Here is a 13,231-nt window from a genome sequence, read left to right on the forward strand (position 1 = left end):
AGCACATATATGAAATGTGGCAAAGGATCCAAGCATTTGAAAAAAAAAATTAACATTTATCAAAACATTGCTCTCTTACTTGGATATATCTGCAGAACACTTCCCGGAACTAGCAAAAATCCTGAATGAGCAAACACGTAAAAATAAAACATTTGATGAGCATGTAAGTATTTTGGACTTTTTAACAGAAGAATATAGTGAAGATTTTTCAGATTTTGACGAGCACACTTCTCCTATGGCATTTGAAGCACATTTAGTATATATTTGAAGCACACTTAGTATATATATCCACACGGAACTATAAATGGAGTACAGTCAAAAGTCATTAATCCGGACTCGTCGGGACTTCGGCGATTCCGGATTATCAATTTTTCCGGATTATAGATCATCAGTTTAAATCTGGTACGATGGCATGCAGAAATTACAAAATTAAAAATATGAAACCGTAATTTATGAAATATAGAACAATTATGATCTAAAGGGTAACAAAATTTACAAAAAAAAAAAAAAAGCTTAATATTTATTTGTTTACTTTATTAAACATTTCTTTCAATGTTATTTTTAAGTTGCTACGTTTTATGTCATAATACTTTCTCTTTAATTCTATAAACAGACATAATTTCTTCTTCAGTTACAAAGTTCCGCTGTTCAAGTCCTATAATTGCTGTGTCGAGAAGACCGACTAATTTGTCAATAGAAATTTTTTCGTTTCAATAACCTCTGTCACTTTCTTCGCTATTGGAAGCGAATTATAATGACGAGGAATTTGATTTAAATCATATCAAAGATGGAGTACATCGAGATGAAATACTACATTTAATAAGGAATTATAAGGCAAATAAAATAAAAACATCTGCTCTGAAGATAAGGATAGTGCTGACAGATCAACTTCCAATTGATTGCGCGGCGCCGCGGCGTTAAAGATAAACAAACGTTAAAGTTTAGATAAACAAAGGATATGCCTTTATCCATTTTTTGTAGCAATGCCACTTTTTGTTTAATGAACTTCGAAACATACTTTCGCTTTCTAGATCATTTACATATTAATAAACATATATCAGAAATTCTATTTGACATAATCGAAAGTTCAAGCTTACTTTTATAAAATTGCTCTAACAGTCTGCAAAAAATAATAAGCCGGATCCAATTCTAAGATTAAGGAACAACACAATCTGCAACATTAACTGAAATAGATAATTAAATAATTTTAGCTTAGCTTATACTGTCCGTTATACATTAAACGCACACTCGTAAACGTATTTTGCGCACGCGCACAAGCATATTCTCAGCCGTAAAGGCCTTACGTGCATGCGCAGAAAGTTTGAAGCTTTGAGGTCCAGATTATAGATCATTCTGGATTATGGGTGTCCGAATTAACGACTTTTGACTGTATATGAGTTGGGGGAAAATAGTATCCTCAAATCTCTTTTTGATGCTGAAAAGGATCCCATAGAAATCTAGAAAAATGCCGTTGAATATCCATGCCCATGAGACCATGAACACCGTTTACTTTCCTGCTTAGGAAGTACCTACTGCTGCGAGTCAACACTTTCTCTCATGACAAAAATTAAAACTAATTTAAGATCACAAATTACATATGCTCATTTAGACAGTCTACTAAGGCTGTGTGTTATGAAGCTAGATGCAAATATTCAATTACTTTCAGGAAAGAAACAAATGCAAATATCCCACTAAATTAAATTTTCCATCGGATTTTAACAGTATTTTACATACAGTTGCTATGTTGGTTTTTTTATAAATTAATACAAATAATTTCTTTTCTATTGTTTTTCTTTATAATGTAATAAATTTATTGAAAAATACTTTGTTATTTTTATTTGAAACAGTATTTAAATATATGTAGTTGTTTAATAAAAAATATTAATGTTTTAATAAGTTATTAGCCTTACATGAATAGAAAAATATTGCATATTGTAAATTTGTATTTTAATAAATGACTTGATGGTTTTTTGCATTACTTCTATAGAATGCAATAAAGTGATAAAATTATACAAAAACTATAATAATTTCACAAAAGTCGCACTTATACATATATCAAATTATGCAGCCTCCTTTATCGATGCTTAATTTAAATGTGGCCTCTCATGATAAAAGAGGCCTGCTGGCGCAATGGCTAACGCATCACGCAGCAGCTCCACAGGTCTGGGGTTCAATTTCTGGGCTGGGCAAGATTGATTCAGCCTTTCATCCCTTGATTTCCATCACTTGGTTCAATAAAATGAGTACCAAGTTCGCTTGGGGACTAAAAACTGGGGGTCCTGCAAGAAGCTGACCACTTGTTCAGGGCATATGCTTATGCACCCTGAGGCCCAAGGTCAAGAAAGCAGATTTCGGGCACCAGACCTTGGCCCATTAGGGCTGTTATGCCTCTGAGTTTAGTTTTTAGTTCTCATGATAAAAAGGTTCTCCACCTTTGACCTAGAATATGTTTACTATGATAATGTAATAGCAGCTAATAAATAAAAATTCTTATATATATTTTCAAAAATAAGCAAATGAATCAATTGTTAAGTAAAATTTATTATCAAGATTTAATGTTTAAAAGATCTAATGCAATCAATAATATAAAGTGTTTGAAAAATAGGTCTTATGTTGAGTATAACTGATAGTAGTTTAAGCATAGCATCCACGCAAGCAAGACATACCTAATTTAAAACTCATGAAGTTTAAGGAGACAATCTTTCTAAACATTTTAATATGAAAGTAATTTTCTATTAATACTAAATTACATAAGAGTAACACCATTATTATTACCTTCAGTAAGTTAACTATGTAATATTCCATTTGCTATTCTTTTAACATTAACGGACAGGTGCTTATAAATATTGTCAAACATTAAATTTTTCAAAGATTAAGTTAATCTTGCATTTTTTAAAGTAATATTAACATGCATAATCATTTATATTTAAAAATTAAACAATTACGATAAAAATTAATATTTACATGGTACTAATTTAACAGCAAATAAAAACTAACTTTCTGCATGAGCATTTTTGCCTTTTCTCTCTGAGGAGCCTTTTCTACCTCATTTTTTCTCTCATCATCTTCAGGTTTCTGGTATAAAGCCTTAATATAAAACACAATATATTAGCAAATATGAATAGCTTAATATTTTATACATATGTATACGAATTTAAGACATTTCTGAAAGTGAGACAAGCATAATTTACTATCTAAACTTGCCCTTAACTGATGAAAAATATATAACAATAAAATATCTACACAGTTAACACATTTTCTTTAACTCTTACTTCTTTTAAATCAAAATGTTAACCTGAAGTATTTCATTGAAAATAAGGCAAGTTTATTCTAGCCACTTTTCAGGAAATGCTTCTTATTGATTTACAGGTTCAAAAATGTCACTTTTTGCATTACTTTTACAAAATTAAAAATCATAAATCTATTCTTGAAAAGAAAGTAACCTCAAATTTTAAAAATTGAAAATGTAAGCTGGTTATAGAATCATAAAATCCTCATATTTAAAAGAAGAAAAGGGTATAATTGAGAATAAAATAAAAATAAGAACACTTCTCTGTGCCTTAAATTTGAAATACAAGTGCTTCATTTCAAAAGTCTTTAACCATTTGCCGTACAGAAAAGTAAAAAATCAAGTAAATTTTTTAATGTAACTGAGTAAAGTTTTAGTAGTCAAATTAGGCGCAAAAGCATATATGAAGGTGTGTGTGTGTCATTACAAAAATATAACTAGCTTATTAGAACTTATCATTTGTATATTAAATTTGAACAATTTTGGCATCAAGCAGATAGAAATTTTGAAAGCAACATCATTACCTTATTGCTATTTTTGCTAGTGATATGGCTGCAGCTTGTGAGATTAATTTGTAGGATTCCTTTATGAACTGAAAAGTACTTCGTTGTCCCAATGGTTCAATTGTCTGGTGATTTCTTCATTCATTTATCCATTTACTGGTTTCTGCTTCCCTTATCCTTTGTTTTTCAATCTAGCTGGCTAACTTTAATTTATTCATATTGTTACATTATTTTCTTCACATTCGTATGGGGTTCATATGGATTTGGAGTGAATAACGATGACAGCACTTGATGGAATATTGAAATACACTTTATTTACCAATAATTAATCAGGACAGCTCCAAAATCCATTTTACAGTTATCAAACTGTTATAAACACGCTGACGCGTTCAGCGACACAGCCTTCACACTGTCAGGCAATAACGGTGGAGACAGCTTCACTGCAAAGCACCTGAGTAGAGTTTACAACTTTTCTCGGTCGTTCTCGGAACTCCACGTACTCTCGAGACTCTTCACACTACAACTCGCAATGCACTCGATGACACACAGAGCACAGCTCTCGACTCTTTGGTTCAGTCGTTCCCAGAGCTTAACACACTCTCTTGACAAAGCAGGAACCACAATACACTAAGTGACACTTCGATGCACTCGACGACCCACTCGGCACTCGCTAGCCGGCTGTCAACTCGATCGTCTCCGCACGGACTAACTACATGAGACACACTAACTTGCACTGCGGACCAGCAGGGTTTATATATCTTTCGGCTTGTGTTCGAGAACATTCTGGGCTAAACCAGTAAGAATTCGTTTCAGAAGGTTCTCCATCCGTCCATGGCATATCACCAATTTTGTCGCCAAATGGATGATTTCTCACCAAATGTGACAACCCTGCCTTCCTTGCTCTTTTATGGCAACCCTAAAACTGCTTCATGGGGAAGCCATCTTACCGCTCCAGAACATTTCATAACAATATTATAATTTCTAAAGTTTTAAAACTGATTGGGAATTCCTTGTTCCCAAATTTATGGCTGGCATTAGAATAAACAGTTATGTCTAACAGATTGTTGTTTCTGCTATTGTTTAATTATTAACAGACACGTTTAGACTCAAAGTAAAACTAACTAAAAACTAAAACCTAAAACAAATCCCCCCCTGACTTGAGGATGATACAAACCAATAGGAATAACTAAACTAAGCCGCTTCTGGTTGACAGTTCACAATAGCTACTTGCTGATACACTAATGCTAAAACATAACTATAACAAGAGAAACTACCTTAGGTTTGTAATACACAGAGAAAGATCTACCTAACTTCCTAAAACTTAGCAAACTTTGTGAAAACTTCGTCAATTATAAGCTACTAGTCTGAAAGTGGCAGCAAGCTGCAGTTCTGCAAATCAAATTCCACTAAGCTACTAGCTAAGATTATATTATTATGCATTAGACTATCCTGCTTGCTGTAAAACTTGCATAAACCTCTGCTCTGAGCAAGTATCATGACAAGAATAAGCACATACTAAAGAAATTTAACATAAAATTAAATGTTTATAAAACTTAAATATCAATCTACAGCTTACTTTGTTACCTCTTAATGTGGATTAGAACCTGTTTCAGATCAAGCTACTCATTATATTAGCATCTAATTTAGATGATATTATAGTTTCAAGTAGAACTCATCACTAGTATTTTATATGATTTAATTAAAATAGCAAATAATAATACTTTAATCAAGTTCAATTAAAATAAATGCTTCTTCTCCATTTAAATTGAAACAACAACATACTGTTTTTACCTTATATTTTTCCTAATAATTTAAAATAATTACACATTAATTATTAAGTCTTGAAATCATGTGCATATATGAAATAATGTATGTTTTGTATTTGTAGAAGTACATTTACAAATAATACTCATTATTATTATTATTATTATTATTACTATTATTATTATTATTATTATTATTCTGTTTCTTTCTGATGTTTGGATAGAACATCACTGGTCACAAAAAGATTTAATGAAAATGCACATATTACAAGTACTCTATTAATATATGCACACTGGAAATTAATTAGCGTGTTTATTTTCCTTACACATTTCCCAATCTATCCAATTATGCTGCTTTCTTTCTTTTAACAGTGTCAAGATGAGCAGTGCTTTCATTTAACAGTGTCATGATAGTAAATCTAATTATACTTTTGCTGCTGAAATCAAATATGTATTCATAATTCTCCCGTCATGCAACAAATTTTCATGGCAAATTTGACAAATTATAGAAATATGAGAAAGGAAATCATATAAAAGAGGAAATTGTATAACTTTATGATGCCCTTAGACTAAGAAACACCTCACTTGAAAATTCAGCTAATGCTAGCAAAAGAAATCTATACCTTAGACTCAGAAAGCTGATTGGTTAATTAATTATTTAAGACACAGCATATGTGTGATATCTGCCTGAGGGAAGGATGCCTTTACTGACAGTTTTCTAAGAAAAATTAGCTTCAATTTTTAAGAAAAATTCTAAGAAAAGTAGTTACATTACACGTGAAAAAAAAACTACAGGTCTCCTACAGACATTACCCGTTCTTGGTGTCAGAAATTTTATAATAAAAGTATTCACTATGTTTATCTTTATTTATAGCTTCAAGATTCAAATGGACGAAATCTAGGTAATACAATAAAAAGTGAAATTTTCTAAGTATATTGTAGTTCATAGCAGTAAGTAAAAGTAGTAGATGGTTTCAATAGATCATCCACTACTTTTGCTACTTCTCAGATTCCCCAGGAAATTTTTGTAAACATTCCTGTAAAGCTGTCATGTAGTTTTTCAGTTGCAATCAATTAATAATCAAACTTTTAATCCAGAAATAATTTCCTAATTGTTTAAGGAAAAGCCTACATGGAATACCCTGGTGTCTTAGTTTAATTTGAAAATTCTCATCTTTTCTATACTGGCATCTTACAGAAACAATGAAGATGAAACAATGAAACTTTAATATAACTGCTCATCTTGGGAAGCATATTTGTATTATCAAGTAATGTTATTCAAAAGATAAGTGTGACAACAAAAGTTTGAATACATATTTGAATTAGAGGACATGAATACATAGAAAATTAATTATTCCAAGATTAAATCTTTGTTGATCAGTGTTATTTTCTCATAAAAATATTTCAGTTTTAAAAACACTTAATAAAACAAAATAATTTGAGTTTTTATCTAATTAAACATGCTTTGTTTGGTTAACAAACTTAAAAAATATTTATATCACCTTTAGCTTATTTAAAGTTTTCCAAGCTGTTGAAGATTATATCTGCGACACTATAATACCATAATTTGGAAATTTAAAAAATATTTATAAAAAATTAATAATTTAATTAATATTAAAGAAACTTATGTAGTACCATAAACTGAAAATATATTTCAGATTCCATTAATTAAAAAATTGGATATCGATTGTAATTATAAACTCTTATTCTTTTATATAATTTAAAACTCATCATAATTCTAGCCTAAAATCAATAAATATTGCAGTAGAAATAAAAGGATTTTGAAACCTTAATCATGTCATCTTTCAGGTCCTTCTCATCAGCAGGAATCATTCTTAAGTTACGAAATTGAGAAATATCATGATTTCTTAGCTGTAGGAGTTTGAAACGCTTGTTATTTTCAATTTCTTCCATGGAACAAAAATCAAACTCTCCTAACAATGGTTCTGAATTATAAACATCAGAATTTCCCTCAGCACTATCTTCATCTAGTCCTAAATCCTGAAAATAACTTTCAGTAAGATAAAATACTTCTTATCATTACAATGTAGAAATACATACGAATACATGACTGTGTTAGGAAACATGTTAAGAAAATAAAGAAATATATACACATATATGTCAGAAATAAATAAATTCATATTCATTTTGGAACAGAAAAAACTTAATACTATGAAATTAAAAAATATATAAAAGAGGAGTGTCTGTTCAGGGAATTAGTGCCATAGAATACTGTAACAGGATAGCAATGTGTCTGAACTACAAAATGAATGATATAACAAAGCTAAAAATTGTTTTTAACCCACAAATTCTTAGAATTTATGCAAAATGAAATAGCTAAATTTGATACTGACTTTCTCACACAGACAGTAAACCTTTTAATACTTACAAACATACACACACAGGTGGTTAGAAAAAAGCAGTGGTATAAAACACAAGAGCCATAGAAATCATACTTATTATACAGATAAACTCATGATATTAACTGATGATTACAATTTGCAAAAACAAAGGAGTTTATATCTATGTTAGCCACAATAAATGGCGAGAACTGATAATATACAGAAAGATATTGGATGCATGTTTGGAGTACATCAGTTTATCTGGTTTCTACATTTCTGAAGTTCATTTTGCACCCCAATGGGTTGGCACTGCTGCCTTTGAGCAGTGATGGATTAAAAGTATTCATGTCATTCAGGAAAAATCCAGTAACAGCATACAGTTGCAGATCTGTTATAACTTCAGATATAAACAATATATCAGTGATAGCATGGGCTAAAGAAGAAAACATGTTTTCATTCAGTAATTAACAAAATATTGCATATGATAGAAGGCATGCATTGACTTATTGGTAGCTGGCCCCATGGATTAAAAGTATTCATGTCATTCAGGAAAAATCCAGTAACAGCATACAGTTGCAGATCTGTTATAACTTCAGATATAAACAATATATCAGTGATAGCATGGGCTAAAGAAGAAAACATGTTGATCATTCAGTAATTAACAAAATATTGCATATGATAGAAGGCATGCATTGACTTATTGGTAGCTGGCCCCCAAGTTGGATTCTGAAGATGAAAATGGTACTAGGCATAAATGGAGCTGGAATCCAAAATCACTTTACACAGTAACAGGTGCAGGACAACACAGTAACAGGTGACAATGCACGATGCAAGATTCAGTCCATTAGCAGACTGACTGAAGATGACAGGTGCTGCAGTCAGAAATGTGATTTACCTAGAAAAATGATATGTCATTCATCTCTCCATTTATGGTGCTTTACACCCAGAGCCACAGATGAAGAAAAAAGCCCATGACAAAAATTTCAAAACAAAACAAAAAAAAAAAAAAAAAAAACAGTAGCTAAAGTCCTTCCTTTGAGACATGACAAAATGGAATTTGGATTTTATTGAACAGTTAACAAAAGTAAGATGTATAGAACTGCCCTTTTTTATGTGCCTTCCATATAATTTCCTATAAGTGCATGAAATATATATATTCATATAATAAAACTTCACACTTTAACTTGGCATTCTTCCAGAAATGACATGGTGCCCTTTCTTTTACATGTAAGTAATGAATATGTATCTAATTACACGGATATTACCAAGAGGGGGAAAAAGAATTTGTCAAGATGACCTTTTCCTGTTGAGTCAACAGCTCTTGCCCACACACGCTTACTGTACACTTTTGAAGATGAATAGGAATTGGCCATGAGCACTCTAATTTTTTCACAATAATTCTGTCTCATACAAGAAGGGCTAAATGCACTTTATTTCATAGCATGTCATTCTAACAACGAATAAGTTTTGTAATTTATGTCATTTGTAAATTTCTGAAAAGAACATTAACTTTCATTAATTTTTCTCATGTTGATCACTGACCTTGACTGTTGACATCCTGTTGGCAGTTTGTGGTGTTTACTTCCTCACAGTATTATAAGTCGCTATGACTAATTGTGAATCTTTCGTTTTCAGAAACACTTGATAAATATGACTCAAAGCATCTATGATCAGTCACTTGTAAGATTGAATGTAATGTTTTTGCTTAGATGTATATGTCACTGTGTGTGTTCGTGTGTGTGTGCACATCAATTTCAGAAACTTTTCTTATGAGCCAAACTACAAATTTCAATAAGCCCTTCAGAGAGTTCTTTGATTCCTATAGAGATAAATATTATCAACAATATCATAAATTTTAGGAAATGCACTTTTTAATTAAAAAAATGACATGCAAAATTTTTTCTATCTTTCAGACAAAATTATCTGATAATTCATTTTCTGAATAATGAAAAACAAATTCAGATAACTTAAGATAAATCTTACTTGGAATAAATGAAATAAAGCAGCATTTTCAGGATTATGAGGATCCAAATTTGAATTTTTAATCCACTGGTGTAACTTTTCTATGTTAGAGAACCTTAGAGATGTTAGATAGGAAAAAGAAGTCATTCTCCCCGCATCCCTTAAATGGAACAGAAATTAAAGAAAGAGAGTTTAGGCTAAAACATTATGCTTGATAATGTAGAAAGAACTACCGTAAACTTTAATAATTTAATAAATAAATAAATATAAAATGTTCCATATTTATAAATAATAATACAATACTTTTTTTACATTTTTCAGTAACAGATTAAAATTTTTACTTTTCAATATAACTACATATCTTACTAGTCTTTCAGAATGAAATTACATCTGTCAATCAGAAATTTCAAAATTTATGACTGATATTTGAAATTATGGATAATAATAAATATCACACATAAAATTTTCATGTACCATATATAAACATGGTCTACCATATATAAACGTGGTCTCTCTTCGATATGAAAATAAATAACACTGACATTTTGTCCTAATTCACAAGAAATATTAAAGAAAAGAAAAATAGTAGAGTACAAAGTTCGTAATCCGGACTCGTCGGGACTGCAGCGATTCCGGATTAAGGGTTTTTCCAGATTATAGATCATCAATTTAAATCTGGTAAGATGGCATGCAGAAATTATACAATTAAAAATATGAAACCGTAATTTATGAAATAAAGAGCAATTATGATCTAAAGGGTATCAAAATTTACAAAAAAAAAGGGCTTAATATTTATTTATTTACTTTATTAAACATTTCTTTCAATGTAAGTTGCTTAAGTTGCTTCGTTTTTTGTGCTAAACACGCATTAAACGTGCATGCGTAAAGCATACAGAAAACATTAAACGTGCATGCATAAAGCATACAGAAAAAAAAAGTTTGTGGCTTTGAGGTCCGGATTATTGATCATTCCGGATAATTGATGTCCGGATTACAGACTTTGTACTGTACTATATAACATGTATAGATTAATGGGATGGCAGCAAAGCAATTAAATTGTATAAGTACAATTGGACAAAATAAAGGCAGCCTAGGAAATGATGATTACTTCCAGTTTCTGAAATATAACTCATTCTCTTTATTGTTTTCAGCTGAATACATATGAATTATTCTAATATATACAAAATGTTATTAAATTTTGAGAGACATGAAGAAAAGTACACTCTTAGACAAAAAAAAAGACAACGCACCAAGAAGGAGTTATCCGAATGGGACGAAAATTGGTAGAAGATAAATCAGTACATGTACAGAAAATCAAATGATTACAGTTTGAGAAAAATTGGATGATTTATTGAAGGTGATAGAGCTTCATAAAGTGAAAAAGTCAGTAACGCGTTTGTCCACCTCTGGCTCTTATGCAAGAAGTTATTCGGCATCGATTGATAGAGGTTGCGGATGTCCTCCTCAGGGATGTCATGCCAAATTCTGTCCAACTGGCACGTTAGATCATCAACATCCCAAGCTGGTTGGAGGGTCCTGCCCATAATGCTCCAAAAGTGCTCAATATGAGATAGATCCGGTGACCTTACTGGCCAAGGAAATGTTCGGCAAGCACTAAGGCAAGCAGTAGAAACATGTGCAGTGTGGGAGTGGGCATTATCTTGCTGAAATGTAAGTCCAGGGTGGCGTGACATGAAGGGCAACACAACAGGCCTTATAACTTCATCGACGTACTGCTGTTCTGTAAGGCTGTGACAGATGACAACCAAAAGGGTTCTACTATTAAATGAAATGGCACCCCAGACCATCACTCCTGGTTGTCAGCCTGTCTGCTGAAAGACAGGCTGACAACCAGGAGTGATGGTCTGGGGTGCCATTTCATTTAATGTCTGTCGGGTCTGCTGCTGTCTGCTGAAAGACAGGTTGGTATCACACCGCTGTCGGGGGCATCTTTAGACTCGGGGCTCAGTTCAAAGCAGGACTCATTGATGAAAATTATTTTACTCCAGTCAGTGACATTCGAGTGTGAATGAGCCCGACACCACTGCAAACGGGCTTGACGTTGTACAGAGGTCAATGGTAGTCAGCGCAAGGAGCGTCATGACCTCAGACCCCTTTCTGTGAGCCGTCTATGAATGCTCCTTGGCTCACTGAAGCACTAGTTGCACGTACAATCGAGGATAATGATGCATCTGGGGCTGTGAGTGCTACTCTGACGATTGCTCGGGCTTCACGTTCTGTCGTTTCTCTAAGCCTACCGCTTCCTTCTTGACGCTGTGTGCGGCAATGGTTCACCCGTTCCTGCCAACATCATCCAATAGTGGCATCGCTCCTGCTCAAATGTCCAACTATTCGCCTATAAGACCAACTACACAATAAGCCCAACTACACAATCTCTCTCAAATTCTGACATCTGCGCATATCGTTCGCACACCTGTATGTGAGGCATAGTTACTGTCTACCAGAGTACATGGAATGAAATTCGTGAAGAATTTTTGACCTGTTTCCTCTTAAACACCATGCCAGTTGTTCAGATTAGATGTGCTGTAGCGACAGCCGTTCATTCATTGGCAACCAAAATTTAAAATTTTGCATTTTCCGTCGAAACCTGTATGCATATCAATTTGTGTCCAATTTGCTTTATATCTTCTCGGAGTCACAGTGCATCGTTTTTTTTTTTTTTTTTTTTTTTTTTTTTTTTTGTCTAAGAGTGTATATGAGAAAAATGGTAAAAGCCAAAATATCTCAAAATGCAGATTTGTATTTTTAGAAATATATGATGCTCAACACCCTGAAATGAAAAGTCTCTAAACTAATAAGTAATATTTCTGAATTTAACAATTAATTTTAAAAAAATTACTAAAACAGACAAAAGTAACATGCTGTTTAACTAAAATGGTGAAAAAAATTAACATTCAGTCCATGAGTGCATAACTCCATTAACCCCACCAGTGACCAAGTGGTCAAAACTGTTGGATACTACTACTAAGTTTTTCTCAGATAAACAGGCTAGCTGCAAAGTTGGTTTTTGTAGTTTCCCTGTGTGTAACATGAATACAAGACAGTTCCCCCCAGGAAACCCTCCAAAATGTGACATTTCTTCCCTTTGGCAGAGAGTCTTCTTGTACTTTGACACATTCAAACAACATAACGATAATCCTGCACAATAAAAAAAGACTGGAAGTGACAAATTTTCCATCTGATAACTAACCTTATTTTGTCATTTCATTCTTTAGCTATAAATACATATTTTTGCAATAAAAACAAGTGATCTCAATACATCACAAACCAAAATAATGAACAATTAAATAAATTTATACTCAGGAAATGATTTCAGGTATTTACATTCATTTACAGATTATTTCAATCAAA

At 32.2% G+C, this 13,231-nt stretch overlaps 1 protein-coding gene across 2 annotated transcripts in view; it reads right to left on the reverse strand.

Annotated features, from left to right (window-relative positions):
- Positions 1-13,231, reverse strand: part of Cc2d2a (Coiled-coil and C2 domain containing 2A) — a 147,505-nt gene that overhangs the window by 61,143 nt on the left and 73,131 nt on the right. For both annotated transcript variants that reach the window (XM_085812156.1, XM_085812157.1), the window contains exons 21-23: positions 9,881-10,019; positions 7,344-7,556; positions 2,998-3,087 (exon numbers count right to left, since the gene is read on the reverse strand). In XM_085812156.1, coding sequence (XP_085668282.1) covers positions 2,998-3,087; positions 7,344-7,556; positions 9,881-10,019 — 442 coding nt within the window. The remainder of the gene's footprint in view (positions 1-2,997; positions 3,088-7,343; positions 7,557-9,880; positions 10,020-13,231) is intronic.

Source organism: Stegodyphus dumicola, chromosome 2, assembly GCF_044657685.1.
Source record: "Stegodyphus dumicola isolate Sdum_Otavi_A_Nest chromosome 2, ASM4465768v1".
NCBI lineage: Eukaryota > Metazoa > Arthropoda > Arachnida > Araneae > Eresidae > Stegodyphus > Stegodyphus dumicola.